General features: G+C 44.2%; 2 protein-coding genes across 9 annotated transcripts in view; one reads left to right on the forward strand and one right to left on the reverse strand.

The window, feature by feature from the left end:
• AP4M1 (adaptor related protein complex 4 subunit mu 1) overlaps positions 1–19,366 on the forward strand; it is a 48,308-nt gene extending 28,942 nt beyond the window's left edge. For all 5 annotated transcript variants that reach the window (XM_073551655.1, XM_073551654.1, XM_073551658.1 and 2 more), the window contains 8 exons: positions 7,262–7,328; positions 7,399–7,452; positions 7,847–7,953; positions 10,072–10,163; positions 18,198–18,245; positions 18,520–18,570; positions 18,644–18,761; positions 18,877–19,366. In XM_073551655.1, coding sequence (XP_073407756.1) covers positions 7,262–7,328; positions 7,399–7,452; positions 7,847–7,953; positions 10,072–10,163; positions 18,198–18,245; positions 18,520–18,570; positions 18,644–18,761; positions 18,877–19,074 — 735 coding nt within the window. In that variant the 3' untranslated portion in view covers positions 19,075–19,366. The remainder of the gene's footprint in view (positions 1–7,261; positions 7,329–7,398; positions 7,453–7,846; positions 7,954–10,071; positions 10,164–18,197; positions 18,246–18,519; positions 18,571–18,643; positions 18,762–18,876) is intronic.
• An 896-nt stretch (positions 19,367–20,262) lies between these two features.
• Positions 20,263–25,850, reverse strand: part of STAG3 (STAG3 cohesin complex component) — a 163,541-nt gene continuing 157,953 nt past the window's right edge. For 3 of the 4 annotated variants that reach the window (XM_073551652.1, XM_073551650.1, XM_073551651.1), the window contains 4 exons: positions 24,895–25,030; positions 24,688–24,774; positions 24,241–24,334; positions 20,263–20,481 (listed from right to left, as the gene is read on the reverse strand). In XM_073551652.1, the coding sequence (XP_073407753.1) occupies positions 20,437–20,481; positions 24,241–24,334; positions 24,688–24,774; positions 24,895–25,030 (362 nt within the window). In that variant the 3' untranslated portion in view covers positions 20,263–20,436. Of the gene's footprint in view, positions 20,482–24,240; positions 24,335–24,687; positions 24,775–24,894; positions 25,031–25,850 lie in introns of those variants that run through there. The other variant, XR_012221409.1, reaches the window with a different exon arrangement.

Genomic DNA, 25,850 nt, shown 5'->3' on the forward strand with positions numbered 1-25,850 from the left:
AGTTTCCTGTTCTTAGCTGAGAGGAGTGGTACCCAGTGTGGTCTTCTGCTGCTGTAGCCCATCTGCCTCAAAGTTCGACGCACTGTGCGTTCAGAGATGCTCTTCTGCCTACCTTGGTTGTAACGGGTGGCAATTTGAGTCACTGTTGCCTTTCTATCAGCTCGAACCAGTCTGCCCATTCTCCTCTGACCTCTGGCATCAACATGGCATTTCCGGCCACAGAACTGCCGCTCACTGGATTTTTTTTCTTTTTCGGAACATTCTCTGTAAACCCTAGAGATGGTTGTGCGTGAAAATCCCAGTAGATCAGCAGTTTCTGAAATTCTCAGACCAGCCCTTCTGGCACCAACAATCATGCCACGTTCAAAGGCACTCAAATCACCTTTCTTCCCCATACTGATGCTCGGTTTGAACTGCAGGAGATTGTCTTGACCATGTCTACATGCCTAAATGCAGTGAGTTGCCGCCATGTGATTGGCTGATTAGAAATTAAGTCTTAACACACAGTTGGACAGGTGTACCTAATAAAGTGGCCAGTGAGTGTGTATGTATATGTGTGTATGTGTATATATATATATATATATATATATATATATATATATATATATATATATATATATATATATATATAGGTAGACTGTGTGGGGCTCATACAGTGTATATAGGAAGGCTGTGTGGGGCTCATGCAGTGTATATGAGGAGGCTGTGGGGCTCATGCTGTATATGGGGGAGGCTGTGAGGGGCTTATGCAGTATACAGTACAGTTGCCAAAAGTATTGACACCCCTGCAATTCTGTCAGATAATGCTCAGTTTCTTCCTGAAAATGATTGCAATCACAAATTCTTTGGTATTATCTTCATTTAATTTGTTTTAAATGAAAAAACACAAAAGAGAATGAAGCAAAAAGCAAAACATTGATCATTTCACACAAAACTCCAAAAATGGGCCAGGCAAAAGTATTGGCACCCTCAGCCTAATACTTGGTTGCACAACCTTTAGCCAAAATAACTGCGACCAACCGCTTCCGGTAACCATCAATGAGTTTCTTACAATGCTCTGCTGGAATTTTAGACCATTCTTCTTTGGCAAACTGCTCCAGGTCCCTGATATTTGAAGGGTGCCTTCTCCAAACTGCCATTTTTAGATCTCTCCACAGGTGTTCTATGGGATTCAGGTCTGGACTCATTGCTGGCCACCTTAGAAGTCTCCAGTGCTTTCTCTCAAACCATTTTCTAGTGCTTTTTGAAGTGTGTTTTGGGTCATTGTCCTGCTGGAAGACCCATGACCTCTGAGGGAGACCCAGCTTTCTCACACTGGGCCCTACATTATGCTGCAAAATTTGTTGATAGTCTTCTGACTTCATAATGCCATGCACACGGTCAAGCAGTCCAGTGCCAGAGGCAGCAAAGCAACCCCAAAACATCAGGGAACCTCCGCCATGTTTGATTGTAGGGACCGTGTTTTTTTTCTTTGAATGCCTCTTTTTTTCTCCTGTAAACTCTATGTTGATGCCTTTGCCCAAAAAGCTCTACTTTTGTCTCATCTGACCAGAGAACATTCTTCCAAAACGTTTTAGGATTTTTCAGGTAAGTTTTGGCAAATTCCAGCCTGGCTTTTTTATGTCTCGGGGTAAGAAGTGGGGTCTTCCTGGGTCTCCTACCATACAATCTCTTTTCATTCAGACGCTGACGGATAGTACGGGTTGACACTGTTGTACCCTCGGACTGCAGGGCAGCATGAACTTCTTTGGATCTTAGTCGAGGTTCTTTATCCAACATCCGCACAATCTTGCGTTGAAATCTTGTCAATTTTTCTTTTCCGTCCACATCTAGGGAGGTTAGCCAGTGCCATGGGCTTCAAACTTCTTGATGACACTGCGCACGGTAGACACAGGAACATTCAGGTCTTTGGAGATAGACTTGTAGCCTTGAGATTGCTCATGCTTCCTCACAATTTGGTTCCTCAATTCCTCAGACAGTTCTTTGGTCTTCTTTCTTTTCTCCATGCTCGATGTGGTACACACAAGGACACCGGACAGAGGTTGAGTCAACTTTAATCCATGTCAACTGGCTGCAAGTGTGATTTAGTTATTGCCAACACCTGTTAGGTGCCACAGGTAAGTTACAGGTGCTGTTAATTACACAAATTAGAGAAGCATCACATGATTTTTCGAACAGTGCCAATACTTTTGTCCACCCTCTTTTTTATGTTTGGTGTGGAATTATATCCAATTTAGCTTTAGGACAATTCTTTTTGTGTTTTTTAATTTAAGACAAATTAAATGAAGATAATAATACCAAAGAATTTGTGTTTGCAATCATTTTCAGGAAGAAACTGAGTATTATCTGACAGAATTGCAGGGGTGTCAATACTTTTGGCCACAACTGTATATAGGGAGGCTGTGTGGGGCTCATGCAGTATATATAGGGAGGCTGTGTGAGGCTCATGCAGTGTTTATGGGGAGGCTGTGTGGGGCTCATGCAGTGTATATAGGAAGGCTGTGTGGGGCTCATGCAGTGTTTATGAGGAGGCTGTGGGGCTCATGCTGTATGTGGGGGAGGCTGTGAGGGGTTCATGCAGTATATATAGGGAGGCTGTGTGGGGCTCATGCAGTATATATAGGGAGGCTGTGTGGGGCTCATGCAGTATATATAGGGATGCTGTGTGAGGCTCATGCAGTGTATATGGGGAGGCTGTGTGGGGCTCATGCAGTGTATATAGGAAGACTATGTGGGGCTCATGCATTGTATATGGGGAGGCTGTGTGGGTCTCATGCAGTATTATAGGGAGGCTGTGTGGGTTCATGCTGTATATGGGGGAGGCTGTGTGGGGTTCATACTGTATATGGGGGAGGCTGTGTGGGGTTCATACTGTATATGGGGGAGGCTGTGTGGGGCTCATGCAGTATATATAGGGAAGTTGTGTGAGGCTCATGCAGTGTATTTGGGGAGGCTGTGTGGGGCTCATGCAGTGTATATAGGAAGGCTATGTGGGGCTCATGCAGTGTATATGGGGAGGCTGTGTGGGGCTCATGCTGTATTTAGGGAGGCTGTGTGGGGCTCATGCAGTATTATAGGGAGGCTGTGGGGCTCATGCTGAATATAGGGAGGCTGTGTGGGGCTCATGCAGTATATGGGGGAGGCTGTGTGGGGCTAATGCAGTATTATAGGGAGGCTGTGTGAGGCTCATGCAGTATATGGAGAAACTGGGGCTCATGCAGTACATGGGGAGGCTGTGTGAGGCTCATGCAGTATATGGGGAAACAGGCTTATGCAGTACATGAAGAAGCTGTGTGGGACTCATGCAGTTTATATAGGGAGGCTGTGTGGCTTATGCTATATATGGGGGAGACTGTGTGGGGCTCATGCAGTGTATATAGGGAGGCTGTGTGGGGCTCATGCAGTATATATAGGGGAGACTGTGTGGGGCTCATGCAGAATTATAGGTGGGCTGTGTGGGACTGTATATATAGGGAGGCTGTGTGAGGCTCCTGCAGTGTATATGGGGAGTCTGTGGCGCTCATGCAGTGTATATGGGGAGGCTGTGTGGGGCTCATGCAGTGTATATGGGGAGGCTGTGTGGGGCTCATGCAGTGTATATAGGGAGGCTGTGTGAGGCTCATGCAGTGTATATGGGGAGGCTGTGTGGGGCTCATGCTGTGTATATAGGAGGGCTGTGTGGGGCTCATGCAGTGTATATAGGGGAGACTGCGTGGGGCTCATGCTGTATATAGGGGAGGCTGTGTGGAGCTCATGGTGTATATGGGGGAGGCTGTGTGGGGCTCATGCAGTATTATAGGGAGGCTGTGTGGGTTCATGCTGTATATAGGGAGGCTGTGTGGGGCTCATGCAATATTATAGGGAGGCTGTGTGGGGCTCAAGCTTTATATGTGGGAGGCTGTGTGGGGCTCATGCAGTATATATAGGGAGGCTGTGTGGGGCTCATGCAGTGTATATAGGGAGGCTGTGTGGGGCTCATGCAGTATTATAGGGAGGCTGTGGGGCTCTTGCTGTATATGGGGGAGGCTGTGTGAGGCTCATGCAGTATTATAGGGAGGCTGTGTGGGGCTCATGCAGTATTATAGGGAGGCTGTGGGGCTCAAGCTGTATATGGTGAAGGCTGTGTGGGGCTCATGCAGTATATGGGGAGGCTGTGTGGGGCTCATGCAGTATATGGGGAGGCTGTGTGGGGCTCATGCAGTATATGGGGAGGCTGTGTGGGACTCATGCTGTATATGGGGAGGCTGTGTGGGGCTCATGCAGTATATGGGGAGGCTGTGTGGGACTCATGCAGTATATGGGGAGGCTGTGTGGGACTCATGCAGTATATGGGGAGGCTGTGTGGGACTCATGCAGTATATGGGGAGGCTGTGTGGGGCTCATGCAGTATATGGGGAGGCTGTGTGGGGCTCATGCTGAATATAGGGAGGCTGTGTGGGGCTAATGCAGTATTATAGGGAGGCTGTGTGAGGCTCATGCAGTATATGGGGAAACTGGGGCTCATGCAGTACATGGGGAGGCTGTGTGGGGCTCATGCAGTGTATATAGGGAGGCTGTGTGTGGCTTATGCTGTATATGGGGGAGACTGTGTGGGGCTTATGCAGTGTACAGTGGGGCAAAAAAGTATTTAGTCAGTCAGCAATAGTGCAAGTTCCACCACTTAAAAAGATGAGGGGCGTCTGTAATTTACATCATAGGTAGACCTCAACTATGGGAGACAAACTGAGAAAAAAAAATCCAGAAAATCACATTGTCTGTTTTTTTTTTTCATTTTATTTGCATATTATGGTGGAAAATAAGTATTTGGTCAGAAACAAGCAATCAAGATTTCTGGCTCTCACAGACCTGTAACTTCTTCTTTAAGAGTCTCCTCTTTCCTCCACTCATTACCTGTAGTAATGGCACCTGTTTAAACTTGTTATCAGTATAAAAAGACACCTGTGCACACCCTCAAACAGTCTGACTCCAAACTCCACTATGGTGAAGACCAAAGAGCTGTCAAAGGACACCAGAAACAAAATTGTAGCCCTGCACCAGGCTGGGAAGACTGAATCTGCAATAGCCAACCAGCTTGGAGTGAAGAAATCAACTGTGGGAGCAATAATTAGAAAATGGAAGACATACAAGACCACTGATAATCTCCCTCGATCTGGTGCTCCACGCAAAATCCCACCCCGTGGGGTCAGAATAATCACAAGAACGGTGAGCAAAAATCCCAGAACCACGTGGGGGGACCTAGTGAATGAACTGCAGAGAGCTGGGACCAATGTAACAAGGCCTACCATAAGTAACACACTACGCCACCATGGACTCAGATCCTGCAGTGCCAGACGTGTCCCACTGCTTAAGCCTGTACATGTCCGGGCCCGTCTGAAGTTTGCTAGAGAGCATTTGGATGATCCAGAGGAGTTTTGGGAGAATGTCCTATGGTCTGATGAAACCAAACTGGAACTGTTTGGTAGAAACACAACTTGTCGTGTTTGGAGGAAAAAGAATACTGAGTTGCATCCATCAAACACCATACCTACTGTAAAGCATGGTGGTGGAAACATCATGCTTTGGGGCTGTTTCTCTGCAAAGGGGCCAGGACGACTGATCCGGGTACATGAAAGAATGAATGGGGCCATGTATCGTGAGATTTTGAGTGCAAACCTCCTTCCATCAGCAAGGGCATTGAAGATGAAACGTGGCTGGGTCTTTCAACATGAAAATGATCCAAAGCACACCGCCAGGGCAACGAAGGAGTGGCTTTGTAAGAAGCATTTCAAGGTCCTGGAGTGGCCTAGCCAGTCTCCAGATCTCAACCCTATAGAAAACCTTTGGAGGGAGTTGAAAGTCCGTGTTGCCAAGCGAAAAGCCAAAAACATCACTGCTCTAGAGGAGATCTGCATGGAGGAATGGGCCAACATACCAACAACAGTGTGTGGCAACCTTGTGAAGATTTACAGAAAACGTTTGACCTCTGTCATTGCCAACAAAGGATATATCACAAAGTATTGAGATGAAATTTTGTTTCTGACCAAATACTTATTTTCCACCATAATATGCAAATAAAATGAAAAAAAAACAGAATGTGATTTTCTGGATTTTTTTTTCTCAGTTTGTCTCCCATAGTTGAGGTCTACCTATGATGTAAATTACAGACGCCTCTCATCTTTTTAAGTGGTGGAACTTGCACTATTGCTGACTGACTAAATACTTTTTTGCCCCACTGTATATAGGGGAAGGGCTGTACTCGGGTTCATATGATATATAGCGGAATGTCAGCATACTTAATTCTGCTCAACATTAAGTGATACAATTAATATTATCAATAATACAGTATAATTATAATATATCAATATTAGTATTGAGTAGAATTGATTTCAGCCTATTGGTTCAGCCTCCACATGTTGGGTATCACACTGCGCTTGAACGAAGGTGGGTAACAAACTGTGGGTCCACTTCTTAGTGTAACCTCTTGCAAAAATGAAAAAAGTTGGGGCTGAAGGAACATTTTAGAGGTAAAATTTAAATGTATTTTTTTTTTTCATTCCATTTTGCATTAATTCCTGTGAAGCTCCTGAAGGGTTAAAAAAAAATTCCTGACAAAAATTTTGCAGTATTTGAGGGGTGCAGTTTTTAAAATGGTATCACTTTTGGGGAGTTTCCAATATATCGGCCCCTTAAAGTTGGAATCTGAATAGGTCCCTAAAGAAACAGATTTTGTAAATTTGCTGAAAAAATTAGAAGTTGCTGCTAAACTTTTAACCCTTTTAACATCCTGACAATATAAAATGATGCAGATGTAAAGTAGACTTATAGACTGTTTTTTTTAAAGTGTTTCACCAAAATTGTGATTTTTTCCCCCCCCCCCCCCCCCACACACACACGTGAATGCAGGTCAAATCGAATAAATTTTACCCCTATCATGAAGTGCAATATGTCACGAAAAAACAGTCTCAGAATCCGTGTGATCCATTGAAGCGTTCCAGAGTTATAACCACATAAAATTACAGTGGTCAGACTTCTTAAATTCGGCCTGGTCATGAAGGTGAAAATTAGCTCGGTCAATAAGGGGTTTAAAAAAAAGTACCAGGCAAAAAAATGAAAAACATACAAATAAATAAATAAAACCTGAGCTGGTCATTAAGAGGTTGACTGAAGATTATACACCATGTGGTGCCCTGACGACCCATCTGAGAGTCGCTCCGAGCCTAGTCGCCGGTTAGCGGTGTATATAACCCGCCTTTCTTGCCGTAACTTTCTCTTTATTTCTCAGGGGTCTTTGCTAAAAGCCGATGTTCAGGGGGAATTGCGACTAAAAAGCTTTTACCAAAACTGTCCAGGTTAGTAAGCAAAAGCCGTCCGGAGAAGCTCGAGTGGGATGGACGTTACCCCGGTGTTTTTTCTTTTCAGAGCTGAGAATTGGACTTAGTGAAGAGTTCTGTGTCGGGAGCTCAGAGCTGAGAGGTCAGTAATAGGTCTTCTCCCCAACACTTACCTTAATTACCTCCTCGCCCCCATTAACTCCACTGATAAATAACACCCCCCCTTAGGCCGGGATCACACATGCGAGTAACATGGCCGAGTCTTGCATCTTAATACCCTGCACTGCCGCCAGCACTCGGATCGGAGCGTGCGGCCGTATAGCAATACATGCAGCCGCACGCATTAAGATGCGAGACTCGGCCATGTTTCTCGCATGTGTAATCCCGGCCTCAAGTGCATTCCAAAGACATACTGATAGGAAACTTAGATTGTGAGCCCCATTTGGGACAGTGCCAATAATGTCTGTAAAGCGCTGTGGAATTAATGGCGCTATGTAAATCAGTACAATGAATAAATATTTTATTGCCCCCTACAGGTTACGGCTCTGCAGTGCGGGTGGACAGCTGTCAGTTCCACGAGTCGGTAAAACTGGATGAGTTTGAGATCAGCCGGATTTTAAAAGTGCTCCCCCCTCAGGGCGAGGTGAGAAATGCAGAGCGCCATTGTTCAGACTGATTAGTATTAGGGTATATGCGCACGATGCGTATTTGTTGCGGATTTTCTGCGCGGAATTGCACCAGATCTGCAAATGGTTGTTCAAGCAAGGTTATTCAATGGGAATCCAGAATTGTTGTGCACATGCTGCGGAAAATTCCATCCTGATTCGCAGCATTTTATTTCCCGCAGCATGTCATTTCTTTTTGCGGATCTGCAGCGTTTTTCCCCCATTGACTTTCATTGAGGCACTCAAATGCGCAACAAATCCACAGGGGTAAAAATGTTTGTGGATTTCATGCAGATTTGGTGGAAAAAAACGCAGCAGGTTTTTAAAATTCAAATATATCAGGAGGAAGAGCGTGTGGGTGGAGAATCAGAAATGGAAACACATCAACAATGGAGGTAGGACTTGAAAAAGACAAATTTGTTTTTCTTTTACAGTAGTACATCTTTATTGAGCTAACAAATCCGCAGACAAAGCCACATTCAAATCCGCACAAAAAAATGTGCGGAATTTCCACTGCGTTTTCTGCCAAGAGATGCAGAAACCGCACAGAAAATTCCACAGGCAAATCCGCAACGTGCGCACATACCCTTAGTGTAAAAGGGATTTACCATCTTCAATTTTTTTTTAACATATGAACTTACACTTACATCATGTAATGATTCTAAAATCAGCTGTACTCGCCTTTCCCTGCTTCAGCGTTGGCTCTCATCAGTGACATTTATTTATTTTTTTTTTTTAAAGACTATTGTCACACCATGTGATCGCTCTGAGTTTTTGCCGTGATTTTCTAAAACTGTTCAACATAAGCAACAATTTTGCAGCAATTTTGTAAAACTGCGGCAAAAAAAAAGCATGATTGCATTGTGTGAACATGGCCGTAGGTACGTTCACACATTTTATTAAATTTTTTAATATACATTTTAAAAGCGAATTGTGCTCCAAAATCCATATGAAATACCACTCTGAATACTCTTTGACTAAGCTTTCGGTTTATTTTGAGGGGAAATCACAATTGGGAAGCCGTTTTTCCCACATGGAAATAGAAGTAACATGAAGAGAACAGTAATATATTTTTTTGTATAGAATTCACCTTCATAATTTTATAGCTTTGGTCATAGGCTTTCACGGATAATAAAAAAAATAAAGTTATCACCACTGATGACAGATTTATACACCAGCAAAGTTTGAAGGGGTTACATTAATAAGTTTGCTTTGTTCAACAAACTGCATTGGTCTATGGGTTGTAGCTCGGCTATATGGTTGTTTCGGCTCCAGTGTGAATGTAGCTCGGCTCCAGTGTGAATGTAGCTCGGCTCCAGTGTGAATGTAGCTCGGCTCCAGTGTGATCGTAGCTCGGCTCCAGTGTGAATGTAGCTAGGGCGAATATAGCTCGGCTCCGGTGTGCATGTAGCTAGGACGAATGTAGCTCGGCTCCGGTGTGCATGTAGCTAGGACGAATGTAGCTCGGCTCCGGTGTGAATGTAGCTAGGGCGAATATAGCTCGGCTCCGGTGTGCATGTAGCTAGGGCGAATGTAGCTCGGTTCCGGTGTGAATATAGCTAGGGTGAATGTAGCTAGGACGAATGTAGCTCGGCTCCGGTGTGAATGTAGCTAGGGCGAATATAGCTCGGCTCCGGTGTGAATGTAGCTAGGACGAATATAGCTCGGCTCCGGTGTGAATGTAGCTAGGGCGAATATAGCTCGGCTCCAGTGTGAATGTAGCTAGGGCGAATATAGCTCGGCTCCAGTGTGAATGTAGCTAGGGCGAATGTAGCTCGGCTCCGGTGTGAATGTAGCTAGGGCGAATGTAGCTAATCTCCGGTGTGAATGTAGCTAGGGCGAATGTAGCTCGGCTCCGGTGTGAATATAGCTAGGGTGAATGTAGCTCGGATACGGTGTGAATGTAGCTAGGGCGAATGTAGCTTGGCTCTGGTGCAAATGTGGCTCAGCTTCTGTGAGAATGTAGGCTGGCTGCAGTATAAATGTTGCCGGCCTCCAGTACCACTCATCCTGTGGACAGGAGTCACTTTTTTTTGGTTCCTCTAATGCTGAACATCCCCCTAAGCGTTCACAGCCCAACGGTGTTGTCTCTTCAGCTGACAGTGATGCAGTACCAGATATCTGACAGCCTGTGCACCAGCCTGCCCTTCCACCTATTGCCCAGCATGGAGAGAGACCCTGGCAGCAGGTAAGGAAAATATGCCTCCATGACCAAGATTAATTTTTTTTCCCTTTAACTGTTTTCCATTGACATCGTCTTCGCTGATATCGCCGTACGAAGGCTTGCATTTTGCGGCATGAGTTGTACTTTTGAATGACACCATTCACCATTACATTACACCATTACATACTGAAAAAATTTAGTCATCATGATTCTCCAGGTCAGTAATTAAAATGTTCAGATTTTGTAAACAATGGAAAAAAAAATAGGTTTATGTCACCATTTTGTTGGACTCAGATTTGAAAGGAGTGAGGGGTTGGATTGTTGGTGTAGTGAGTTCTAGAATTTAATGATATTAATTTGGGGTAGATACGATGTTTCGATTACTTTTTATTGCACGTTTTGGGAGAGCAAAAGAAGGTAACTTTGGTGTTTAGATCCTTAGTATTTGTTCATGGCATGAATGAATTCTATAGGTTGATGTGTCAACATAGCTTTTATTCTTAATTAAGCCAGACGTATTTTTCAGTAGGTCAGTGGACATAGACCATTGTTCATATGAGCCTGAATGTTGATTCTTGAATTGATGTTTAGTCTTGAGAGACAGGGACACAAAGTAACTGAACATTTGATGTTTGTGAAAATGTTGATTACCCATTGTATCAGTACAGGTAGCTTGTCGACTTGCAAACACTGCCTCACAAACTATGCAGATTGATTGAATACTCAAACAATGAGAGTTGTCCTCATCTCGCCTTCCAAATGACCTGAAGGACAGATCTGGGTATAAAAAGAACTGGTATCCTTCTGCAGAGAGCCTCTACAGAACAGCAGCCAGAGAACCATGGCTCCAAGCGGAGAAATACAGATTTAAGACAATCTACAGGATGCCAGCTTAAGGGACCACAGCCCCAGCTGGAGGAATACAGATCTGATCCATTGACCATCACTGAACCCATGGAGACACACCCACTGACCTTCGAGTCTCCATAGTTGATAGAGAGCAATTTTGCTGATGAGATATATACAACCCCTGGCAAAAATTATGGAATCACCGGCCTTGGAGGATGTTCATTCAGTTGTTTAATTTTGTAGAAAAAAAGCAGATCACAGACATGGCACAAGACTAAAGTCAATTCAAATGGCAACTTTCTCGCTTTAAGAATCACTAAAATTAATCAAGAACAAAAAATGTGGTGGTCAGTAATGGTTAGTTTTTTAAACCAAGCATAGAGAAAAAATTATGGAATCATTAAAAACAAACAAAAAAAACACTCCAACACATCACTAGTATTTTGTTGCACCACCTCTGGCTTTTCTAACAGCTTGCAGTCTCTGAGGCATGGACTTAATGAGTGTCACACAGTACTCTTCATCAATCTGGCTCCAACTTTCTCTGATTGCTGTTGCCAGATCAGCTTTGCAGGTTGGAGCCTTGTCATGGACCAGTTTCTTCCACTTCCACCAAAGATTTACAATTGGATTGAAATCCGGACTATTTGCAGGCCATGACATTGACCTTATGTGTCTTTTTTTCAAGGAATGTTTTCACAGTTTTTGCTCTATGGCAGGATGCATTATCATCTTGAAAAATGATTTCATCATCCCCAAACATCCTTTCAACTGATGGGATAACAAAAGTGTCCAAAATATCAACATAAACTTGTGCATTTATTGAAGATGTAATGACAGCCATCTCCTCAGTGCCTTTACCTGACATGCAGCCCCATATCATCAATGACTGTGGAAATTTGCATGTTCTCTTCAGGCAGTCATCTTTATAAATCTCATTGGAACGGCACCAAACAAAAGTTCCAGCATCATCACCTTGCCCAATGCAGATTCGCGATTCATCACTGAATATGAATTTCATCCACAGTCCACGATTGCCTTTCCTTAGCCCATTGTAACCTTGTTTTTTTCTGTTTAGGTGTTAATGATGGCTTTCATTTAGCTTTTCTGTATGTAAATCCCATTTCCTTTAGGCGGTTTCTTACAGTTCGGTCACAGACGTTGACTCCAGTTTCCTTCCATTCGTTCCTCATTTGTTTTGTTGTGCATTTCCTGTTTTGGAGGCGTTGTGGACAGTGTGATCTCTGGGTAATTATATGTGATTGTATATTGCATGTTTTTTCTTTCATCTGAACAGCACGAGAGTAAAACTTTGGCATTATGGATTAACCCTATACACTCGAATGGGGAGAATTCCCTTACTATTAGCTGACAGTATTTTTCAGCTTTGATATATTGCCAACTTTTTTTTTTTTTGTGAGTGCGCCTATTATCTGGGTATTATGGATTAACTCCATTTAGTCCAATAGGGAGCACTCCATTACTAGCTGTTAGTACTTTTCAGCATTGATATACCGTATATACTCGAGTATAAGTCGATCCAAGTATAAGTCGACCCCCCTAAATTTTCCTCAAAAACCTGGGAAAAATTATTGACTCGAGTATAAGTCTAGGGTGGGAATTGCCGAAGATGCTGGTAAATTTAATGCTGCACAACATACAGTATGCCCCCAAAATGCTGCACAGTGAATGCTGGCCCAAATAATGCTTTACAACATATGCCCCCATAAATGCTGCACATTGAATAGTGGCCCAAATACCGTAATGCTGCCCCCAAAGTGATAGGATTACTGGTAATCCTATCATGCCGCTGCCCCTGCTAGAATTAAAAAAAAAAAAAAAAACTATATACTCACCTATGTTGATGACAGCTGCTCCTGAGCGTCGCCGGCTCTTCAGTGACTCAGGCAGAGGGCGCGTGCTTTCCACGTCATCGCGCCCCCTGCACGTCACTGCCGGAGGACGGGAGAGAGCGGCGCGCAGAGATTTTGAATGCCGCCGCGGCCCTATCATCACCCGCCGCCAGGACGCTGCAGGGGACCGCAGACGAACACCGGGGACCGCGGAGACGACTGGGACCGCGGAAATGACGGGGACCAGGTTGGCACCGTGACCCGAATATAAGTCGAGGGGGGTCTTTTTCAGCCCCAAAAGGGGGCTGAAAAACTCGACTTATACTCGAGTATATACGGTATTGCCATTTTTTTGGCTATTATCTCGGAATTATGGATTAACCCTATTTTATCTAATAAGGATCACTCCTTCATTATTAGCTGCTAGTACTATTCAGCTCTGATACATTTCTATCTTTGTGAGTGCGCCCATTGCACATGTTTTCCTCTCCTGCTGAGTAGTGATTTATCACTTTCACGTATTACCCTTTATTCATTTGAACATAAATTTGCATTTCATCATGATAATGTATCCACTAGTCTGCATGTCTTTTCACTTGTTTTTAATTATGTTTCATTGTGCACATTTGCCTGTTTGGTATATGTATGTCTAATAAAAGCCTTTTTTGATACTGACTCACGCTGTGAGTGCACGTTTTTCTGTACTTCTTTTCTACTTTTGTTTTTGAGACATATTGCTTTAAGTTTCCGGTCTTGACGCTTTGATGTCTTCCTTGGTCCAGCAGTATGTTTGCCTTTAACAACCTTCCCATGTTGTTTGTATTTGGTCCAGATTTTAGAGACAGCTGACTGTGAACAACCAACATCTTTTTCAACATTGCGTGATGATTTACCCTCTTTTAAGAGTTTGATAATCCTCTCCTTTGTTTCAATTGACATTTCTCGTGTTGGAGCCATGATCCATGTCAGTCCACTTGGTGCAACAGCTCTCCAAGGTGTGATCACTCCTTTTTAGATGCAGACTAACGAGCAGATCTAATTTGATGCAGGTGTTAGTTTTGGAAATGAAAATTTACAGGGTGATTCCATAATTTTCCCCTATGCTTGGTTAAAAAATTAATCATTACTAACTACCAGTTTTTGTTCTTGATTTCTTTTAATGTTTCTTAAAGCCAGAAAGTTGCCATTTGAAATGACTTTAGTTTTCTGCCATGTCTGTGATCTGCTTTTTTTTTTCTACAAAATTAAACTGAACATCCTCCAAGGCCGCTGATTCCATAACTTTTGACAGTGGTTGTATATATACACAGCTCTGGCCTAAGAGACCACTGCACAGTTTTATAAAAATCAGTCTCTCTACATGTCTGACAGCCATTCCATTGCAGTGTCAGGTGAATTCCAAACAGACTACACCTCATTCTACTTAATGTGCTTGTGATTAGGTGATCACCTGAACCAAATCTTATTTAACGAAGGAAAGTACAGAAAACCCTGCTGTGGTGTTCACAATCCTCTTACAATAGGACAAGCTGGATGGCAAAACAAGTGCTAGTAATATCCCAAAAGTAATAGGGATGAAAAAATAACTTTTAACCATGCCAAAGGAGTTGAAAAGAAAAGTCTTGAGTGAGGAAAAGAAGGGCTCAATTCTGGCTTTACTAGCAGAGAGATACAGTGAGCATCATGTTGCCTCCATCCTTAAAATTTCTAAGACGGCAGTCCATTACAACAAGGTCAAGCAGCAGACATTGGGGACAACAAAGCTACAGACCGGCAGAGAGCGAAAACTACTCTTCACTGACTGGGATGACTGTCATCTTATTTGAATGTCACTCAGCAACCGCAGGATGACATCAAGTGACCTACAAAAGGAATGGCAAATGGCAGCTGGGGTGAAGTGCACGGCAAGAACAGTTCGTAACAGGCTCTTAGAGGCAGGCCTCAAGTCATGTAAAGCTATAAAAAAGCCTTTTATCAATGAGAAGCAAAAGAGCGCCTGGCTGAAGTTTGCCAAAGACCATAAGGATTGGACCATAGAGGACTGGAGTAAGGTAATTAGATTAAGGTAATCTTCTCTGATGAGTCTAATTTTCAGCTTTGCCCAACACCTGGTCGTCTAATGGTTAGACGGAGACCTGGGAGGCGTACAAGCCAGTGTCTTGCACCTACTGTGAAATTTGGTGGAGGATCGGTGATGATCTAGGGATGCTGCAGCAAGGCTGGAATTGAGCAGGTTAATCTTTGCAAAGGACATATGAATCAAACTGCATACAAGGTTATCCTGGAAAAACAGTTGATTCCTTCTGCTGATGACCTGAGGTTAGCATCCTCAATAATCAGAACCTCCCACTCCCGTCTCCAAGACTTTACACGTGCTGTGCCAATTCTTTGGAATGCACTTCCCAGGTGAATACGATTAGTCCCCAATCCCCACAATTTTAAGCGTTCCCTGAAAACGCATTTATTCAGACTGACCTACCGCCTCAAAACATTAACCTAATCTATCCCTGTGTGGCACAGCCAAAAGTTTTACCATAACCAGGTTCCCCGTATCATGTTCCCACATGCTTTATGCATCCATTAGCCCTATGTGTCTGTACTGTTACACACTTAACATTATGGCTGGTCCATACAATCAGGGCAACTGTTACCACCCACCTTTCGTGTCTACCTCTTTCCTCATAGACTGTAAGCTTGCGAGCAGGGCTCTCATTCCTCTTGGTATGTTATAATCTATGTGATTATTGTTATGCTGTAATGTCTATCGTCTGTACAAATCCCCTCTAAATGTAAAGTTCTGCGGAATATGTCGGCGCTATAGAAATAAAATTTATTATTATATTATTCTGCTCAGGCAATGTTCCCCAACTCTGAGGACTGTTTTTTCCAGCAGGACAATGCACCATGCCACACAGCTAGGTCAATCAATGTGTGGATGAAGGAGCACCACATCAAATCCCTGTCATGGCCAGCCCAATCTCTAGACCTGAGCCCCATTGAAAACCTCTGGAATGTAATCAAGAGGAAGATGGATAGTCACAAGCCATCAAACATAGAAGAACTGCTTACATTTTTGTACCAGGAATGGCATAAGGTCACCCAAAAGCAGTGTGACAGACTGGTGGAAAGCAGCCAAGACGCATGAAAGCTGTGATTAACAATCATGGTTATTCCACAAAATATTGATTTCTGAACTCTTCCCGAGTTAAAACATTAGTATTGTTGATTCTAAATGATTAAGATCTTGTTTTCTTAGCATTATTTGAGGTCTGCAAGCACTGCATTTTTTTGACCATTTCTCATTTTATGAAAATAAATACAAAATTTAGTGCTTGGAAATTCGAAGACATGTTGTCAGTAGTTTAACAAACAATTTACATTTTTACTCAAAAATATAAAGAGAATAATCATACAAACTGAAAATTTTGCAGTGGTCTCTTAAATTTTGCCAGAGCTGTATGTATATGTGTATATATATCTCCACACACAGGTGCATCTCGCAAAATTAGAATATCATCAATAAGTGAATTTATTTCAGTTCTTCAATACAAAAAGTGAATCTCATATTCTATAGAGTCATTACACACAGAGTGATCTATTTCACGTGTTTATTTCTGTTAATGTTGATGGTTATGGCTTACAGCCAATGAAAACCCAAAAGTCATTATCTCAGTAAATTAGAATACTTTATAACACCAGCTTGAAATAATGATTTTAAAATTTGAAATGTTGGCCTACTGAAATGTATGTTCTGTAAACTGTAAAGCACTGTGGAATATGTTGGCGCTATATAAATAAACATTATTATTATTATTCTGTAAATGCACTCAATCCATGGTCGGGGCTCCTTTTCCATCAATTACTGCATCAATGCGGCGTGGCATGGAGGCGATCAGCCTGTGGAACTGCTAAGGGGTTATGAAAGCCCAGGTCGCTTTGATAGCAGCCTTCAGCTCGTCTGCATTGTTGGGTCTGGTGTCTCTCATCTTACTCTTGACAATACTCCATAGATTAATCCTCTATGGGGTTAAGGTCAGGAGAGTTTGCTGCCAATCAAGCACAGTCATACTGATGTTTGTACACCAGGTGTTGGTACTTTTGGCAGTGTGGACAGGTGCCAAGTCCTGCGGGAGAATGACATTTGCATATCCAAAAAGCTTGTCGGCAGATCCAAAAAGCTTGTCGGCAGAGGGAAGCATGAAGTGCTCTAAAATGTCCTAGTAGACAGCTGCGCTGACATTGGTCTTGGTAAAACACAATGGACCTACACCAGCAGATGACATGGCTCCCCAAACCATCACTGATTGTGGAGACTTCATACTAGACCTCCAGCAGCTTGGATTGTGGCCTCTCCACTCTTCCTCCAGACTCTGGGACCTTGATTTCCAAGGTCTAGTGTGAAGTTTCCACAACTAATGATGGTTTCGGGAGCCATGACATCTGCTGGTGCAGGTCCACTATGTTTTATCAAGACCAAAGTCAGCGCAGATGTCTACACACTTTTGGGTTTTCATTGGCTGTAAGCCATAATCATCAACATCAACAAAAATAAACACGTGAAATAGATGACCGTGTATAATGACTCAATATAATGTACGAGTTTCACTTTTTGTATTGAAGAACTGAAATTAATTATCTTTTTGATATTCTAATTTTGTGAGAAGCCCGTGTTTGTGTATATATCAATGTTGACAACCACTTACATGTTGTTGACGATATCACACTTTAATGACTTTATTCCTTTCCTTCTGCTAGTCCCTAGGGTACTTGTGCAATATACTGCATGTATTGCATTACATCGTGAAAATCACAGTCTCCTGTGATACCCAATTGGCAGGTTGTTTTTATGGCAGCAACAGGGACCTTCAGCAGGTTCTGGGCTACATAACAAACCAATGGCACACCGAGAACAAGTTGCATTGGGGGAAAGAAAGGGCACGTCTGAACAAACACCCCACCAAGACTACCCTACTTAAATGCCAATTTCAAAGATGACAGCATGTAAGTGGTTGACAGAAGCAGCTATGTAAGTAGTTGACAGCAGTGATCATTTATATCTCTGAATATACAGCCAACACCTGCTTTGTATGGGCCCTCAACCTCAGCATGTCCCATGTTGGAAAGTGTTTACAGGGGGAAATCTGCTATAATAGCATGAAATCGCGCTGATACATAATCTGTAATCATCCTGGGTGCAGTCTGTGGCATGTAGTGTTGTATAGTCCACTGCCTGTCATCCACGCAGTTCAAACACATACTAATGCATTAAAGCTGCAATAAAAGTGTAACTCCGTGCTTCCGTATCTTTCCTTTTCTATGGCGATTGTCTGCAGTGACTGCTCGCTTTCTCTTACAGCCGCCTGCGGATCTACGTGAAACTGCGCTGTGACTTAAGCCCAAAAAGGTGAGCAGATAAACAAAATAAATCCCATATGGCTTGGATTATTGTGGTGACAGATGTTGGGGATTTTTTTTACCTGCATTTTGGTCAGGTACACAGTACCAGGAATGGATAATATGGAGAAGGTAGGGTGACAAGACTCCTCTTGCAGCGGGTGTAACGTCCGCCATACTTCTCGTCAACCCGATTTCCATGATCCTGCATAATATCTTAATGGATACTGTATATTGATGTGGGAGACTAATGATCTCCCTGTATATTTGTCTCCTCCGCGCAGCCAGGCCATCAATGTTTGTGTCCAGATTCCTGTGCCAAAGGGAACCAGCAGGTGGGTTTATCACATAGCTGATCATGTTGGATATTATCAGACGTGTAACCCTTTTAAACTCTTGGTTTGCCAGTGTCTCCCAGGACCTGAGCAGCCCGGATCAGAGTGTAACTCTGATGCTGAACACTCAGTCACTATCCTGGAATATTCCCCGGATCCGTGGAGGAAGCCAACTGTCTGCACTCTTCAAGGTAAAGCACTGACAAGATCTAAAAAGCTGAACAAAGTAGATCCCCAAGAATCAGAAATGCCCTTTAAGGATTGTCTCTAGCCATCCCAGGATTTCTCACTCTGGTCCTTTCACAGGTGGACGTCTCTGGATGCATCTCCCTTCCCTCCGTCTTGGATCTTCCACCTCTTAACCTTTCCTTTGAGGTCCCGTCCCTCACATGCTCCGGGCTGCAGATCAGATTTCTCAGATTACGCAGTGAACGTCCGGCACCGATTCACACGTGGGTCCGATATCTCACCCAGAGCGACTCGTATAGTGTCCGGCTCGGCTAGCTGCGGTCAGCGGACGTTTATTTATATATATGATGTACAGAAGATGCGATCCCAGGAGACACTGGGGGAAAGACATCAGAGGTCAGAAAGTGGGAGGAGGCGCTCATAGTGACCGTCACATCGCTGCTCAAACTTCATCATATGCACTACAATATTGGATTTTGTTATGAACTGTGACTTCCCCAAAGTTGTTACACTGCTCCACTTCCACGTACATGCAACATGAGCAGCGTCGGTAGCCTTGTCTGGATGACATCTGAGGTGTGTATGGATTAAATATCTACAGAAAATATCAAGTTACATCCTGTATTATGCCCCAGAGCTGCACTCACTATTCTGCTGGTGCAGTCACTGTGTACATACATTACATTACTGATCCTGAGTTACATCCTGTATTATACTCCAGAGCTGCACTCACTATTCTGCTGGTGCAGTCACTGTGTACATACATTACATTACTGATCTTGAGTGACATCCTGTATTATACCCCAGAGCTGCACTCACTATTCTGCTGGTGCAGTCACTGTGTACATACATTACTGATCCTGAGTAACATCCTGTATTATACCCCAGAGCTGCACTCACTATTCTGCTGGTGCAGTTACTGTGTACATACATTACATTACTGATCTTGAGTGACATCCTGTATTATACCCCAGAGCTGCACTCACTATTCTGCTGGTGCAGTCACTGTGTACATACATTACATTACTGATCCTGAGTAACATCCTGTATTATACCCCAGAGCTGCACTCACTATTCTGCTGGTATACAGTGCGTACATACAGAGTTACGTGCTGTCGCTATGGAGCAGACGATTCCCCGTAGTCCTTTGCTTCCTCCCTCGCTGTGTTGGGCACCTGTGAAGCTTTACTTTCTCTGAGTAGGATGAGATACAGGGTGGATGAGGAAGAGGTCAGAGGAGAGATCACAGAATTAGGAACCTCAGGCTGAATGTTTCCGCCCCACTGCTTGGTATATTATGGCCCCTACTATGCTTCATGTAGTAACCCCCATGTAAGAGCTGCTGGCAGACCCATGTAAGGGGGCAGCACAATATTTTTTCATTTAGGTCTGAGTAAGTGTGTATTGTTAGTCAGAACCCTATTCAGATGTTGGCTACACTGCAATATTATGAATATATGGCAGCACGTCCCTCTCTCCCAGTGATGTGACGACACGTCGAGCCTTTCTGCACATGTGTAACTTTAATGAAAGTGCCAGAAGTACAATAAACATATAAAACTTGCACCCCAGCCGAAACTACAAACCGTCATGTGAGAAAACAAAACTTGTGAATACATATAACTGTGCAACATCTGAAGGAATCCCCTAATGAGGACAGCGTCCGGCGGAGGGGGCTCATTCTTCACTGTCTAGAATTGCAGAATCCAGGAGATCCAGCCGCTGCGGGGAAGAGAGCGGATACAGACACTAAGGGTGTGTTCACATTGGTGCAGAAAGTTTTGCAAATGGAACGGCGGAACAGTTTATATTCAGGTAGGTACATACATACAGATAAACCCGAACTCATATATGCAGAGCGCTTCCCCCCGTGGTGCACATCTCTCTGCAGAGAACCCCCCCTAGTGGTGCACATCTCAATTCAGAGAGCTCCCCCTAATGGTGCACATCTCTACACAGAGAGTTCCCCCTAGTGGTGCACATCTATATGCAGTGAACTCCCCCTAGTGGTGCACATCTATATTAGAGAGCTCGAACTAGTGGTGCCCATCTATTTGCAGAGAGCTCTCCCTAGTGGTGCACATCTCTATGCAGAAAACTCCCCCTCCCTAATGGTGCACATCTATATGCTGAGAGCTCCCCCTAGTGGTGTACAGCTCTATGCAGAGAACTCCCCCTAGTGGTGCACATCTCTCTGCAGAGAGCTGCCCTAGTGGTTCACATCTCTCTGCAGAGAGCTCCTCATAGTGGTGCACATCTCTATGCTGAGAGCTCCTCATAGTGGTGCACATCTCTATGCTGAGATCTCCCCAAAGTGGTGCACATCTCTATACAGAGATATCCCCATAGTGGTGCACATCTCTCTGCAGAGAGCTCCCCTAGTGGTGCACATCTATCTGCAGAGCGCTCCCCATAGTGGTGCACATCTCTATGCTGAGATCTCCCCAAAGTGGTGCACATCTCTATACAGAGATCTCCCCATAGTGGTGCACATCTCTCTGCAGAGAGCTCCCCTAGTGGTGCACATCTATCTGCAGAGCGCTCCCCATAGTGGTGCACATCTCTATGCTGAGATCTCCCCAAAGTGGTGCACATCTCTAAACAGAGATCTCCCCATAGTGGTGCACATCTCTCTGCAGAGAGCTCCCCTAGTGGTGCACATCTCTCTGCAGAGCGCTCCCCATAGTGGTGCACATCTCTATGCTGAGAGCTCCCCCTAGTGGTGGACATTTCTATGTACAGAACTCCCTGTAGGGTGCACATCTACACTACCGTTCAAAAGTTTAGGGTCACTTAGACATTTCCTCATTTTTGAAAGAAAAGCAGTTTTTTCCAATGAAGCTAACAAATGATTTAGAAATACACTCCATACATTGTTAATGTGGTAAATGACTATTCTAGCTGATAACATCAGGTTTGTAATGCAATATCTTCATAAGTCTATAGAGGGCCATTTCCAACAACCATCACTCCAGTGTTCTTATGGTACTTTGTGTTTGCTAACGGTGTAAGAAGGCTAATGGATGGTTAGAATACCCTTGAAAACCCTTGTGCAAGTATGTTAGCACAGCTGAAAACAGTTTGGCTGTTTAGAGAAGCTATAAACCTGAGCTTCCTTTCAGCTTGTTGAGAATCTGGAGCATTACATTTGTTGGTTCCATTAAACTCTCAAAATGGCCAGAAAAATAGAACTTTCATGTGAAACTCGACAGTCTATCCTTATTCTTAGAAATGAAGGCTATTCCATGCGAGAAATTGCCAAGAAACTGAAGATTTCCTACAACTGTGTGTACTACTCCCTTCAGAGGAGAGCACAAACAGGCTCTAACCCGAGTAGAAACAGAAGTGGGAGGCCCCGCTGCACAACTGAGCAACAAGACAAGTACATTAGAGTCTGTAGTTTGAGAAATCGACGCCTCACAGGTCGTCAACTGGCAGCTTCATTAAATAGTACACGCAAAATGCCGGTGTCAACGTCTACACAGAAGAGGCGACTCGAGGATGCTGGCCTTCAGGGCAGAGTGGCAATGAAAAAGCCATATCTGAGACTGGCTAATAAAAGGAAACGATTAATATGGGCAAAAGAACACAGACATTGGACAGAGGAAGATTGGAAAAGTGTTCTGGACAGACTAATCCAAGTTTGAGGTGTTTGGGTCACTCAGAAGAAAATTTGTGAGACGCACAACAACTGAAAAGATGCTGGAAGAGTGCCTGACGCCATCTGTCAAGCATGGTGGAGGTAATGTGATGGTCTGGGGTTGCTTTTGTGCTGGTAAATTGGGAGATTTGTAAACAGGACAACGACCCAAAGCACACCTCCAAATTATGCAAGAAATATTTAGGGAAGAAGCCGGCAGCTGGTATTTTATCTGTAATGGAGTGGCCAGCGCAGTCACCAGATCTCAACCCCATTGAGCTGTTGTGGGAGCAGCTTGACCGTATGGTGCAAAAAGTGCCCATCAAGCTATCCAACTTGTGGGAGGGGCTTCAGGAAGTATGGGGTGGAATTTCTCCAGATTACCACAGCAAGTTAACTGCTAGAATGCCAAAGGTCTGCAATGTTGTAATTGCTGCAAATGAGCATTCTTTGACGAAAGCAAAGCTTAAAGGAGAAAATTATTATTTCAAATAAAAATCTTTTTTTTACCTTGTCAATGTCTGGACTAGATTTTAAATTCATTTGGCAACTCATTTGATTAATAAAAGTATGAGTTTTCATGGAAAACACAAAATTGTCTGGGTGACCCCAAACTTTTTACTAGTGGCGTGCATCTATATTGAGAGAGCTCACCCTATTGATGCCCATCTATTTGCAGAGAGTTCTCCCTAGTGGTGCACATCTATATGCAGAGAGCTCCCCCTAGTGGTGCACATCTATATGCAGAGAGCTCCCCCTAGTGGTGCACGTGTAAATGCAGAGAGCTCCCCCTAGTGGTGCAAATCTATATGCAGAGAGCTCCCCCTAGTGGTGCACATCTATATGCAGAGAGCTCCCCCTAATGATGCCCATCTATTTGCAGAGAGCTCCCCCTAGTGGTGCACATCTATATGCAGAGAGCTCCCCCTAGTGGTGCACATCTGTATGCAGAGAGCTCCCCCTTAGTGGTGCACATCTGTATGCAGAGAGCTCCCCCTAGTGGTGCACGTGTAAATGCAGAGAGCTCCCCCTAGTGGTGCACATCTGTATGCAGAGAGCTCCCTCTAGTGGTGCACATCTGTATGCAGAGAGCGCCCCCTTAGTGGTGCACATCTGTATGCAGAGAGCTCCCCCTAGTGGTGCACATCTATATGCAGAGAGCTCCCCCTAGTGGTGCACATCTGTATGTAGAGAGCTCCCTCTAGTGGTGTGCATCTGTATACAGAAAGCTCCCCCCTTAGGCCTCTTTCACACTTCAGTTTTTTGCATCAGTCAAAACCCACCAAAAGGATGGATGGCGGATCCGTTTTAGTACTGATGACAACGGATGCCACATGTCCGTTTTTTTGACGGATCCGACAAATGTAAAATTTTAAAGGAGAGGGAGAGGGAGAGAGAGAATTTTTTTTTTGTCCGGCACCCAGAAAGAATTTAGGGTTAAATGAGTGTCTGGAGGATCCGCCAGAGGAAAAAAACGTTGCAAGCTCCGTTTTCAAATCTTTGAGGATGGTGACGGACAGCAACTTTTGGCGGATCCTCAAAAAAAACGGATGCAACGGACGGCAATCCGTCACAATCCGCCATTAATGGAAGTCAATGGGGAAAAAAACGGATCCTCAAAAAAAAATTGAGGATCCGTTTTTTTCAAAACCTGGCGGATTGTGACTGATTGTAAAAATCTGAAGTGTGAAAGAGGCCTTAGTGGTGCACATCTGTATGCAGAGCTCCCCCTAGTGGTGCACGTGTAAATGCAGAGAGCTCCCCCTAGTGGTGCAAATCTATAATCAGAAAATGCAAAAAAGAAGGTAGTTTTACAGATGGCTGTCCACATGCTCCCTCACCTCTTCTTCTGTGGATGTTGCGCTGGTCTCCCTGTCATCGATTACCATTTCTTCATCATCATCATCTTCCTCCTCCTCCTCCATTAAGCTCAATCTGTAACATGAGCATCCATTGATGAGAACAGATGGGGAATAAATCCAGATGTTATACAACAGCCTGGTACCTCCGGGCAGCCGCTCTCTTCAGTGAGGAGAGCCGAGGAGGCAGCCATGACAACTGCTAATCAGAACTCTAGCCTCACATAAGGCTATGGGAGCGTTCAGACATAGCAGAGATTTTCCCCAGTCTGAGGCGACATCTGCACGTGTTACACAGGGATTTCGCACAGGATAGTCAAAGTTTTTGAAAGAAAAAATCCAGAACAATTCCACCACATGTGAGCACGTCCTAATGGACAAACATACGGCACACACAGTGGTACGTCAAGTAAGAGAAGACGATCTCACCGATGCAGGCTGCTGGGCAAGGTGGATGGAGTTTCTCTTCGAGTCCTCGGAGGTAATGTCAAGGGGCGGCGAACAGTGAAGGGCTGGCTATAACAAGAATACATGCATGACAGCAGACATTGCATTTTATGGTCTTTTTATTTTTTTTATGCTAAATTACAATTTCTAGAATTTGAATTATCAGATGATTGTACTTGAGTTTCTAACCTGGTATCAAAATCAGAATCAGACCCTCCTCTGTCATCCGTGGGGCTTTCTGTGGCCTTCGCTTCACTTCGCAGCATGGTAGAGGACATTAATGGCAACATCCCGTCTTCACCGGCCACGATGCTGCTGGAGTCGTCTGAAATAAAATTCAAGGATGAATCCAAGATGGGAAATCAGCTCAGGAAAAGAGCAGCAGGAAACACAGGAACTCGTATGATGTACTCACATGTCCATATGTACGGCTCACACGTTTCACATTTACCGTCCAAGTACGGATCGCGGTGTCCAGAGTGACTGTCCTGAACAGCCTCACAGCCACTGTGTCACTGATGAGTTCTGGTCTGGACACTGCAATTCATACTTTGACCATGAATGTTGGGGGTGTAAAACCGGCCTTGGCAGCAATCGAAGCCAGCAATGTATGGAGTGGCCTCAGCAGAGATCGTAGCTAGCAACATCTGGAGTGGCCTCAGCAGAGATCGCAGCTAGCAACATATGGCGTGGCCTCAGCAGATATTGCAGCTAGCAACATATAGAGTGGCCTCAGCAGAGATTGGACCTAGCAACATATGGAGTGGCCTCAGCAGAGATTGCAGCTAGCAACATATGGAGTGGCCTCAGCAGAGATCGCAGCTAGCAACATATGGAGTGGCCTCAGCAGAGATCGGACCTAGCAACATATGGCGTGGCCTCAGCAGAGATTGCAGCTAGCAACATATGGAGTGGCCTCAGCAGAGATCGCAGCTAGCAACATATGGCGTAGCCTCAGCAGAGATCGGACCTAGCAACAAATGGTGTGGCCTCAGCAGAGATTGCAGCTAGCAACATATGGAGTGGCCTCAGCAGAGATCGCAGCTAGCAACATGGCGTGGCCTCAGCAGAGATCGCAGCACATATGGAGTGGCCTCAGCAGAGATCGGACCTAGCAACATATGGTGTGGCCTCAGCAGAGATCG

The sequence above is a fragment of the Dendrobates tinctorius genome, unplaced genomic scaffold (assembly GCF_039654945.1).
Source record: "Dendrobates tinctorius isolate UK_male_01 unplaced genomic scaffold, ASM3965494v1 ptg000178l, whole genome shotgun sequence".
Classification (NCBI taxonomy): Eukaryota; Metazoa; Chordata; class Amphibia; order Anura; family Dendrobatidae; genus Dendrobates; species Dendrobates tinctorius.